Raw genomic sequence first — 12,690 nt, 5'->3', positions numbered from 1 at the left:
ATGGATAATCCAGACTGATGGCTGGATGATTGCATGGTAGCTTCATATCATCAACAGCTGAACAAACAGAAATGAATAAATCAGTTCTTCCACTACATTCATGTCATCATCAGCTCCTCTCAAAAACATCAGTAACTGTGCAGTATCCAGTGGATCTCATAACACTGATGCCCTGAACAAGAAGGGCCAAAGTCGCCTCCACCTTCTGCGGAGACTGAGGTCCTTTGGAGTGTGCAGGCCCCTCCTAAGGACTTTTTATGACTCTATGGTAGCCATTTACTACGCTGTGGTCTGTTGGGGACCGGGCAGCACGGACCGGGACAGGAAGAGACTAAATAAGCTGGTCAGGAGGGTCAGCTCTGTCCTGGGCTGCCCACTGGACTCCATGGAGGATAGATAGAGATAGATAGATACTTTATTGATCCCGAGGGAAATTCAAGGGATGAGGTGGGTGAGAGGAGGATGTTAGCCAAGCTGACATCCATCATGGACAACACCTCTCACCCTCTGCATCAGACAGTTGAGGCTCTGAGCAGCTCCTTCAGCGGCAGACTGCTACACCCTCAGTGTAGGAAGGAGCTACAGCAGGTCGTTCATTCCCACTGTGGTTAGACTGCATAATTCAATGGTCTAGTCCTCTTTTCCTCCCTTATGAGGACTTGTATGTAGCTGTATATTGTACCGTGTTTACTGTGCTTGTTAATTTATTACCTCTATATTTTTTTGTCACTGTTTTTGCACACTTTTGCTTTTTGTGAGCTGCCACGACAAGTGAATTCCCCCACTGCGGGATCAATAAAGTTCATCTTATCTTATCTGTGCTTTCATTGCAGGCTAACGAAAAAAACAAATCCGCTCTCCTGTCTGCCAGTTGTCTCTTAATATATGATGATACATCTTCAGTTCTCTGAGCTATTGAGCCAGGCAAACTTGAGCAAACTCTTGCTGCTGTTTGGGGCAAATACTCTCCACAATTTCATGACACAGTCTTTAATAAACTCACTCTCTGCGAAAGGTTTGATTAACATGATCACTTTGTAGCTTGTTTTGGTTATTTTCATTTGACTCACACTATGGCTTGTCACATGCTTTATCATGTTTTGTCTGGTAGTGTCTCTTTATGTTGAATTCCTTATCCACGGCAACAGTCTCACGGCAAATTAGGCAAACACAATTAAAAACGCAATGGAAAATTATTGCTATCTCTATTTCTCGCCATCACTATCATTTTTTTTGTGTTGTATCTACATCACCAAGGCAGAAATTAGCTGGAAGCAGTCACATCATGGGTCACATAGCCAGACAGAGCAACAGAGTTGTGCGGCCACCCTGGTGTGAATAAAAAAGTTGCATTTTAAACCTGTATGATTTATTAATTCTGTTTGACAGTGCTGGAGGGCCATAAATAATACATTATAAGAGCAAAACTGTAGGGTGTATAAAATCTGACCTTGTACCATGACTGGCCCCTGAGTCAAACTTTGAACATCACTGGTGTAATGCTTAGTTCACATGCTTTCACACAACTTTATCTTGCACACAAGCATTTCCCCCACTCACTGCCATACACGCATAAGCCTTCATAATTCTTGTTTTCACTGTGGATGTGCTCAGGCAAAATTGTAATTGCACTGCACTGAGCAGAAATGTTACACCACTTAACTTTTAACAGCTAATAACAGCTAATATTTCATTATATGATATATATGCTTATAAGAATTACCATAAGTGAGGTGCATTCAGTTATTTCAATACTGGTATATTTTATATTGCTTTCATTTTCAACTTTCAAGAAGCTTGTGTTGTAATGTAAAAAAAAACAAAAAAACAACTTCTTGATATGTAAACTGTACGACAGTCGGAGGTCACTCTAACTCATGTTGAGCCAGTGTGTTCGTTTGCAAAGACAATGTCAGACTTCATAGTTTTTTCTTCTGGGCCCCTGTCAAATCTGACCAGTGATGACGTGTTTAGATGCATGTCATCATTCAACCACTGGCTGTCAAGGTGGTGCAAATAATGTGGGCTTTATAGATAATTGACAGACTTTCTGGGGATGACCCGGTCTGATTAGGAGTCGGCATTCATCCCACTTTGGATGGAGGAGCTCTCATATCTAGAAATCTGGCAATTTGTTAATAAACCAAAACTATGCCAACCCTAAGTTGAGACCAGGAGGCAGAGTCCTACACGCCTCTCTGCGCTTCCACAACAGCTGTTACCCACCCAAAAGCCCACAGAGACTGTGTCTGTCCCCAACCACCTAAATGAACCAAATCCAAGGCAAAAGGGAGAGTTTTACATAAAAACCTAATTAAAATTAACCACAACACCCACAATTTTTTTTTTTTTTTTTTTTTTTTTTGGTGAAGGTGAATAGCACTGGACCAGGCACATAAACCTTGTGACTAACTGTTGCATGTATGGAGGATTCATCATTAACATGAACAAATTAAAACTGATCTGATTAATAGAACTGAAAGCATCTTAATGCTGTTCCTTGCTGTGCTGTCTCTGTGCTATGATGAGCTCCAAAACCAGAATGGAAATCCTCAAATAAACTCTTATGATGTAGAAAGTCACATAGCTCCTTGGTGACTGCTTTATCAAGGATCTTAGAGAAAAAGAAAATGTTAAGACAAGATGAGTCTGTAGTTGCTGAAAACCTCTGTTGCTGGTTTAATATGAAAAGATTATTGAGTTTAGTTGGTGAAGGACAATAGCAAAAACGCAGTCTAGATAATTATTCAATCCTACAGCTGTTTTAAACTTGAAAACTAAAGCTTCAAAATTTATTGTCATTATATTTTTACATACACCAATACAGCACTTAACCCACCACTGATTGAACACACACATGCAACAGTGGGCTGCCATGTTAGGTGCCTGGGGAGCGAGGTTAGGTGGTTAGGTGCATTGGTCAAGGGCACCTCAGCCATTACTAATGGAGAAGGAGAATGTTGATTAATCATTCCACTCTCCCACCCAAGCTGTTTCCCGCCGGTCTGGGGGGGAACCGGTGACCTTCCGGTCACAAGTCGCTTCTCTAACCTCTAGAGAAGAGTTATGCTATAAGAATACAAGGCTGTTTGTCAGCCTGACTACAGTGCTGAAAAGTTTAAAGGAAGGGGTTGTTCTTATTTTCCTCAATTGATACTGATTAATGAACTGCTCTGGCATTCCGTAGGTCCTTCCTCTATGATTTAAGACTATCCTGCCAAACCAAGCAAGATTCTTTGAGTTTCATGGATCGCCATTTCCTATCAAGTTTTTGTGAGTTGTGCTTCAATTTGTGGATTTGCCGAGTCTACTAAAGAGATAAATGCTGTACAAAGTCTATGTCAGTGTCCTCATGAATATTTAAATCACTCATAACAACGAATCTGTTTCAAGGACTCAATTTGATAAGATCTCTGAGAATTCTGATAAAACTTCTGGACCAGGAACCCAGTACTATATAATAATTAAAACTGCCTGTACTGTTTACCAGGCTGGGTGTGAAAGACTAGGAATGAGGCTCTCGAATAAATTATAACTGAATTTAGGCTTTGGATTGATTGCTAGGCTTGAGTCAAAAATGACTGCAATTCTACTCCCTTGGCTGGTGTTTTGAGAAATGTGAGTATTAATATGACTGGGGGGAGTGGATTTCAGTGAGACAAAATAAATCTATATTATAATCTGATATTAAATCAGTTACTAATACAGCTTAAGATGATATGCTTCCTTTAGGTAATATTATTCTGAAACACTCCATAAATTTCTGTTGTTGTGCAGATGATATGCTGTTATATTTAAACCAGATGAAACCAGTCAGTTAATTAAACTTCAGGCATGTCTGAAAGACATAAAAAACCTGGATGACCAGCAACTTTCTGCTACTAAACACAGACAAAACTGAAGTTACTGTGCTGGGTCTTAAACATCCTAGAAATAAACTATCCAATCATATAGCAATCCAGGATGACACTACTTTGGCCTCCAGGAGTCTGGGAGTTATCTTTCAGCAGGATTTAATTCACACATAAGATAACTTTCAAGGACTGCCTTCTTTCACCCATGTATCATTGCAAAAATTAGGCACATTTTGTATGTGAAAGATGCAGAAAAAAATGTGTTACTTCCAGGGTGGATTATTGCAATTCTGTATTATCAAGCTACTCTAAAGTCTCTCAGTTGATTCAAAATGCTGCTGCATGTGTGCTCACAAGAAGTAGTTTAAGAGATCATATTTCTCCCGTACTGGATTATCTACACTGGCTGCCTATAAAATCCAGAATAGAATTTGAAATTCTTCTCCTCACACACAAAATCCTGATGGTCAGGAACCAACATATCTTAAAGAGCTCATAATACCCTATTATCTGACTAGAACTCTTCGCTCCCAAGATGCAGGGTTTCTTGTGGTGCTCAGAATCTCCAAATGGAGAATGGCCTTTAGTTACGAAGCTCTCTTGTGGAACCATCTTCAGGTTTCGGTCCGCAAGGCAGACACCCTCTCTACGTTTAATGCCGGCCCTGTTGTTATTATTAATATCATTATTATTATTATTGTAATTACTGTGCATATCATTATTAATATTGCCTATTGCCTACGCACCTCTAGCTGTGTGCCTCCCTCTCTCCCTCCTCTCTCTGTCCTCTTTCCCCACTGCTGTTGTCAAGTGCTTGTTTGGTCTTTCCAAGTTAAAGACTAAATTAGTGAGTATGGTCTAGACCTGTTCTATTTGGAAAATGTCATGAGTTTTGATTTGAAGCTGTATAAATAAATTGAAATTTATTGGAATTTGAAACTAAAATTAGAGCTTTCTCTAGATAATGTTATTTCTTCAGTCCATGTACTCCCTTTTTAGCATCTTGCCATTATCTGATACTCTCATTAAGGATATGGATTCTATTCAATTCAGTTCAATTCAGTTTATTTATATAGCGCCAATTCACAACAAAAGTTATCTCATGACACTTTTCAATTAGAGCAGGTCTAGACCAAACTCTTTAATTAAATTGTAATACAGAGAGCTCAACATTCCCCCTTGAACAAGCACTTGGCGACAGTGGCGAGGAAAAACTGCCTTTTAGAAGGCAGAAACCTCAGAGCAGACCCCGGCTCAAGATGGGCATCCATCCGCCTTGACTGGTTGGGTTGAGAGAGAGAGATGTGGACGTGGAGAACGAGAGAAGGAGCACACAAACACAAATGTAGAAGACAATGACTACTACAGCTCAGAGTTGTAATGTTTTTCACCTGTTGTCATTGACTGTTATAGAGGTAATATCAGGCTGTATGGAGGGCCTCCTCAGCTCCTACTCAGGGCCTCCCAACCAGCAGCAGCAGTTGGTGACCATGGAGCACAACAGCTATAATAATGACCCCTTCCAGCAGGGCCTCACCCCACCACAGATGCCTGGTGACCACATGAACCCCTATGGTGAGAATCACACTTTACAAAGACTGTACCTATGAATCAGTGTGTAGCCCTGTGATCTTTTTTTATACATTCTCTGTATTCTCATATTGATGTGGACTCACAACTCTTGTCCTTATCAGTCTCCAGCTGGAAATCTTTCCAAAGTGTTTTCTACCTACCAACCAATGCATGCTGGGTCTCTTTTTGAATCTGTCTCTTATGAATCCCCATCTTTATCGAAGTGCAGCCCTAAGCTACTGCTTCACTAGAACCAGGTATAGTGACATATAGACAAACCAACACAGAAAATTTAATTCAGCCTGTACACTCACCTAGTCCCATTTTATTGGCAGTGTTCAGAATTAACCAATAAGATGCAACAGCTGAAAATGAATAAACCCTCAAGTCATCATTTGTGATCGAGTAACACCAAGAAAAGTTGTACTATGCATCCATACAATAAAATATTTGGAATCCAAACATTCAGTTAATGTCTTCAATGAGCAAGGACCATGCACAAAATACTGATCTCAAAATGAGAAAAGATTTGGCTGTTACTTCATTTAGATACAATCACCAGACACTAAAAACATCCACTTACATAAAACAATGTTAGATAGTTTCTGTCCCACTAGTATATATACAGGTACAAACACACTTCAGCATAGACATATCAGCACACTCATCCATGCAATAAAACTGAAAAATTACAGTTTATTAAGAAGAAAATCTGAATAGTGATGACACGTTGGCATGACTGTTTTTTTTTTAATATCCTTTCTTTGCACCACTGGCAAAAGAATGGAAACCTGCACACATTTTTAGCTCAACTTCAAGCATGTTCCAAAATTTGATGGCCGTAAATGAAAAAGTGCAAGGGCAGCCTGTTGTAGGGGGACGTTTAAGCCTGAATTTTGAGCAAAACAAGAGGTTCTATTCATTTGTTCAGAGAAGAGCTGAAAAAAGGTCTTCAAAAGCAGAGAAGTTGCACTGAAAGCAATCTTCAAATCAAAGCATGCAGGGCTGCTTTCATTTCTATTGTTAACAAATTCCTTGTATATCTAAATTTAATATTATATTAATTTTTTTACACATATTTTTAATAAGGCTTCCAAAGTCAAATTGGAATCCAAAATCACACTTAATTATTTAATCTAATTTTTGATTGATTTTCTGCTGACACTAAACTGTGGGTGCACAGTATGTTTTTGTCTAGTAGCAAAATACATTGTCATTGTTTTCTTTACATTTAATATAAGACATGAGTTAGCAGTGACTTGTTCAGCATCTCTCACATGAGTGTACAAGTATGAAAGTGTCATCAGCCTTGTGGCACTCGTATTATACATAATTTTGTTGACAGTCATAATTCATTACTTATATGAAACTCTTTCAAAGTCTGATTTGCATTATAGATAATAGGGATGGCTAGGTAGTTTTTTTTTATGTTTTTTTAAGAAAGACAGTATTGATTCCCCAATGATCCCTTGCCTTGGTATTTGTATAATGTTGAAATAATTTTATTCACTTTTGCCTCATTAGTACAGTTGAGTTTAAGCACTTAATGCAGCCCTGAGCAAGCAATGCAGCTTTAAGTATTCACATACTAAAACAGACTTCTCAAAAGCTGCTTCAAGGCATAGTCTCTGGAATGTGAGCAGTGAAGCTACTGAAATACAACAGCAGTTGTTTGACTTCCCCATAATTTCTTTGCTTTTCCCAGGTACAGACTCCATCTTCCATGATATTGACAGTGACACATCTCTGACAAGTTTAAGTGACTGCTTCATGGCCACTCCAGATGTAGGGTCCTTACAGGCCAGGAACCCTATTGACCGCCTGTATTCCATGCAGAGTTCCTACTTTGCCTCCTGAGACCTTACATCACTTCTGGTACAATCTCACCTTCCACATTGCCTCCCAGGCCATGAACAGTGAGCACAACAATGGAGACAAAAAACACAAAGGCCAAAGGATTTTCTTGCAAGACAAAATCCACTAAATATACCTGACTGACCTGCACCAACTGAGGGGAAAAGGAAAACTAAACAAAAATTTCACATGCCTCCACATGAGTTTCCTGCCTACTGTCTGGGCTTATTTAGTTGGAGGGATAGCTGTTAGCATTTGTACAGATATCATCATGAAAGTGTCTTTAGGGGTAAGAACAGTTGGATGTTCAGGTCAGAGTTCAGGTCAGAGTTTTGTTCAAACATTCATCAAACAGTGTAATAGAAACATCAAGCTCCATGTTCTCAGTACATAATACAGTTTAATAGATGCATTGATAATGTTGGGACAGTTAAGCAAGTATAGTTTTGGTATGGTAATTTTAGTCAAACTTTACTGGTGTAAAAAGGAATAGTCTGTGAACTGAATGATACCTTTTGCTAATATATATTCTCGCTTCCTTCCTGTTCTTCAGAAACATACAGTTTTGCATGTTAGGATGGAGAGCAATTGATTCTCACAAATGTGCTGGTATACAATAAATTTTAAATTTCTATTTAAAAAGACAGTGTGATTCTATCATAACGGACAAAAAGAAAAAAAAGCATCTTAATTGACTGATTAGTTGATTCAGCTATGTGTCATAGTATTTGTGTTGTTTTAATGAGTTTGTAAATTAATATCGCTTAGCTATTTATTATTTCCACTGAGATCATCTGGACAATCTCAGTAGCACATTTTGAAATTGCTAACTTATAAAAAGTGTTGGTACTTCAAATAAAAAATGTATCCTCTTGAATTCTCATCTTCTTCTGTTGAATTGCATGAGAAACAGTCAGCAAACATCGGCAGGACAACTATATTGTAATATTTATTTAATAATATTTGTATAAAATTAGATTTAACCAAAAATGTATTTCAACATTGGCCAACAAGCTAAGACTAACTAAACTGATGACATACCATAACTCTGTGAGCGTGTATTTTGAGGGAACTGTTAACATCAGCATGCTAACATGCTAGCACAGTGGCAATGGTGATATTTTTGCAAGAATAATGTTTACTGTGTTCAGTAGCTTAATTTAATGTGTCAGTCCAACATTCTCAGGATAAATCCTCTAGTGACATCAAATCAGTCTCAGATTTCATGACAATCATCCAGTAATCAAAACTCAGAGCTCCTTTTTCATGTTACATGAGAAGTCAAGAGATCACCAAAGACAGTAGGATTCAATTGATGCAGTTAATAAATTCATCAGTTGACAAGAATTTTCAGTTTGGATTAAGCTGGTGGAACAACTGACTGTCTGGGCAACCAGCAAACTGATATTGCCATCCCCATAGCCATATATATGATTCCCCTCTCACGAAGCTGAAACACAGAACCTAACTACTGCTCAGCAATGAGTGGGGATGGAGCATTTGGAAGTGTCTTCCACTTCCAAATGCTCCATCCCCACTCATTGCTGGAGAGGAAAAAAGTTATCATTAAACCTTGAAGAAATGTGCCTCTATTTCGCACACAGCACAATGCCTGAGAAGGCATGTTGTATTAGATGTTCATTCTGCATCACTTGAAACCTGAACTCACCTTTGCCACTAGTGAGATGTCATGAAATGGGATGACCACTATAAAGATTTTAATGGTAGTACTACTATTAAGTCATGACAAATCTGGTTCCATGTACAGACTTAAGTCTGTCTGGATCACTCAATATACTGATCTGAGTCACTTGAGTTATTAAGGGTGCAGGCAATATCCCCATTAGAACTACTCCATTTGTTCTAAGTAGTTGTTAGCAAGAAACTGTTGCAACAAGTATCATAAATTACATGGACTAGCAGTAGTTACCACCTCATCCATCATCAGGGAACTCAGGGATCCACAGAGTTGGTTTAGAAAAACTTCCTGCGCATAGCCAATCTGGATCAGCTGGATCAGGCTGTAACCAGCTGAAAGGAGTGAGTGTACAGTACTCACAGTGCTAACAGACATTGATCAGCCACAACCACTGACAGATGAACTGACATTAAACATCTATTTACAATGCAATGTTCTGCAGGGAAACCTTGTAGGAAACCCACCCTTGGCTGTTCCCGGCAGCATCAGCCTCCCCTGGCTGGACAGTCACATTTTGAAAACAGCTCAGGGATGTTTTACTGGACTTTAATATTTGTGGTCAGAAAACACTCTGGGAGCCATTATTTAAGACCTGGCTTTTATTTGACCACTGGCTTTCATTTGCTGAAATATGGTAAACACCCTGTATGTTTAACCGCACATGCCAGTTTGTTTAGATGTTTGAAGTTGAATTCACTGCAGTTAGATTATCTTCTAAGAAATCTCACAAAGCTAAATGCAGTGATTAATTATACCCTGGCGCCTCCATGAACTGCCACCTTATTGTGGTGGAGGAGTTTGAGGGGTCTGGTGCAGTGTGGAAAGGCAGGGACCTTGACAGTCTGATCCCTGGTTGTTGAAGCTAGCTTTTTGGACATGAAATATCACTGGCCAAGCCTCAGCTTGTGTGCGAGGTTGAAAGATACCGGCTATATATAGTTGTGCTCACCTCTACGCACAGCTTGCACTCTGGAACCAACCTTCTTGACAGGGGTTGGACTCTTCTCTTTTCTGGAGTTGCACCGGGTGAGAAGGAGGGCAGGTGTGGGGTTACGTATAGCCACTCGGCTCTCTGCCTAAATGTTGGAGTTTACCCTGGTGAAAGGGTTGCATCCCTGTGCCTGCAGGTGGGGAATGGGTCCTGACTATTTGCGCATATGCACCAAATGACAGTTCAGAGCACCCACCCTTTTTGGAGTCCTTGGGACAGGTACTGGAAGATGCCACTACTGGAGACTCCATCGTTCTGCTGGGGGACTTCAACGCTCACATGGGCAATGACAATGTGACCTGGAGGGGTGTGGTTGTGAGGGACACCCTGCCTGATTTGAACCCGAGTGGAGTTTAGTTATTGGACTTCTGTGCTAGTCACAATTTGTCCATAACGAACACCATGTTCAAACACAAGGGTGCACTTGGCACTAAGACTCTTTGTCTATCTTATTACTATACCTAATTTTATAAGCTGCTGGAAATTCAATTTCCATGAGGGAGTCATCCCAAAGGGATCAATAAAGTGATGTCTAAGTTTAAGTCCAATAAGTCAAACTTGTTCCCAGTTGCGGTTGGACTCTGCTAGGGCTACCATTTGTCACCCTTAGCCACTGAACAGAAGAGACTACTGACGAGCTGAAGAAAGTAGCCAGGGAGAGGACAGCCTGGGCTTCCGTCCTGAGACTGCTGCCTCTGCGACCCGGACCCAGATAAGCCAAGGAAGACAAGACGAAACAAGATGGATTATACCATGGACTATTATAAAGACAACCATGAGTCATTTCAGTTTGATGTTCAACTGTATTTATTCATTACCACAGTATGTTATTCATTACACAGCTTCATCAGGAAGAGGAGCATCAAATGGAAGAGCAGAAAAAAAGAATGGAGGCAGGGGCAGAAGGACAACTTACCCCTGGAAACTGGTGGTGTTCTTGTACTTGTGCTCTCCACAACTGTCTGGGGATTAAAACTTATGCAGATAAGAGTCGGATCTGTTGATGTCAGACTTGGAAAATAGATATTTCCACAAATGAGTGATCCCAGCTGTTTAACTACAACAAATGAACAAACTTCACAAAAGGAAGCATTATGATGGGAAATTACAATGGTTGCTGAGAGAAAAGGTTATTGCATTGGACATTTAACACCAGGTAACACAATATCCAAAAACTAAAAAAATGTAACATCTTTGAGCAATATTTTGGTCTTGCAGGAACACATGCTATCCACAGCCTCACAACTGTAAAGAAAGTGCATCTTATCAACATGGAGAGCCCAGTGAAATTACCCATAATGGTGTTTAGGTGGCTAATTTCTGTGTTTACTTTGGGTCAGACAGAGACAAATGTTTGAAATGATTCATGTAAAAATGTTTATTTTAAGAGCTATAGGGGGTTCATGCAGCTTGCTACTATATATGCTATATTTTGTATGAATTCTCATTTTACAAAATGTCTACAGCAGATACAAAGAGTGCTAAGTTACAACAACCCCTAACGTAACAATTCACTAAATTAAAAATATATCTGGCTTAAATAAACCAGAATTATATTTTAAGTTTTTTTTTGCATTTATATCTACTAATACTAGTCATTTTGTTAGTATATAAAATCACATGGTTTCACATGTTGTGACAATACTACAATTATGAATGGAGGTACACTCTAGAAAAACTAATTGAGTACACAGACAGGTTAGGCACTAATATCTCACAGTTGAATTAGAAATTCCCTGTAGAGTATTTTAGAGCCTATACCTTGTAGAAGCACATACTGTATCTGGGTCACTAACAGTGCATGTAGTCCACCTCTCCCCTTGGTTTCATGACTGACAGACGGCAATAATATTTACCCATCATGCAACAAATCCCTTCCTCCTCTTTGTATGAGCTGTGAGTGAACATGAGTGGAATAACTTTGTTCCGCCCTGTCAAGCTGCTGGATGAAAGACAAACAGCCACCTCTTTGCCAAACAATTGATCATAAAAAAGTGTTGTATATACGCAGCAGCACAAAGACAGCTCATGGTTTGAGTTCAGTCAGGTGGAAGAAACGGAGCGAGACAGATGTCAGTGTCTTTCTGCACGATGAAACCTGCCGCCTAACAACGTTTGGTCTCAATGTTACTGGCAAACATTTCACAGGTGATTCAGAGGCCAAGGTACAATGGCCCTGAGGTTCAAAACCCAATATGTTACCAAACAAAACACTTCAAACACAACATTTCACAGATTCACAAATTTTACAAATGTACACATCACAACCTGAATGAGTATTAATATTTTGCATTTGATTTTTAACTAGTTTTTGTAAAGCTTGTAAAGTGTAAAATGATTTTTGAGATTCTTTTCTATCTATAATCTTATGAAAGGGTGGGTGATTAGAAAACAAATACCATTTATTCATAAAATTACCAACATGCATGTAATGGAGTAATGTAACTGTTCAGTTCTCCTCTAGGTACAGTTTTATCTCTTTTGTTTACTAGCTGTTCAAGAGCAGCTTCATGGTGATACATTTTTTGACACTGTGAGTTAATATTCTGATTCACTCAACTGCCTGAACGGATGTTGTGCATTAATGCATTAGTCCAGCAGTATATACAAGCTCTTTATATCCTGTCTTTTTACCTGCTGTAGTTAATGACTGTCTGCTTTGTAATGATGTACTATTTACAGGTGTGAACAGTAAGCACATTTCTTCTAGAATTTGTAGT

General features: G+C 39.3%; 1 protein-coding gene across 1 annotated transcript in view; it reads left to right on the top strand.

Moving 5' to 3' along the window:
• The window catches only part of LOC124052015 (LIM/homeobox protein LMX-1.2-like), a 53,727-nt gene extending 46,116 nt beyond the window's left edge, over nt 1-7,611 (top strand). Inside the window, exons 7-8 of the mRNA XM_046375865.1 lie at nt 5,268-5,429; nt 7,132-7,611. Coding sequence (XP_046231821.1) covers nt 5,268-5,429; nt 7,132-7,283 — 314 coding nt within the window. The 3' untranslated portion in view covers nt 7,284-7,611. The remainder of the gene's footprint in view (nt 1-5,267; nt 5,430-7,131) is intronic.
• The last annotated feature ends 5,079 nt before the right edge of the window (nt 7,612-12,690 follow it).

This window comes from Scatophagus argus, chromosome 20, assembly GCF_020382885.2.
Source record: "Scatophagus argus isolate fScaArg1 chromosome 20, fScaArg1.pri, whole genome shotgun sequence".
Taxonomy (NCBI): domain Eukaryota; kingdom Metazoa; phylum Chordata; class Actinopteri; family Scatophagidae; genus Scatophagus; species Scatophagus argus.
Note: the sequence above shows the minus strand (reverse complement) of the source record. Positions and strands in the feature narration are given on the sequence as shown.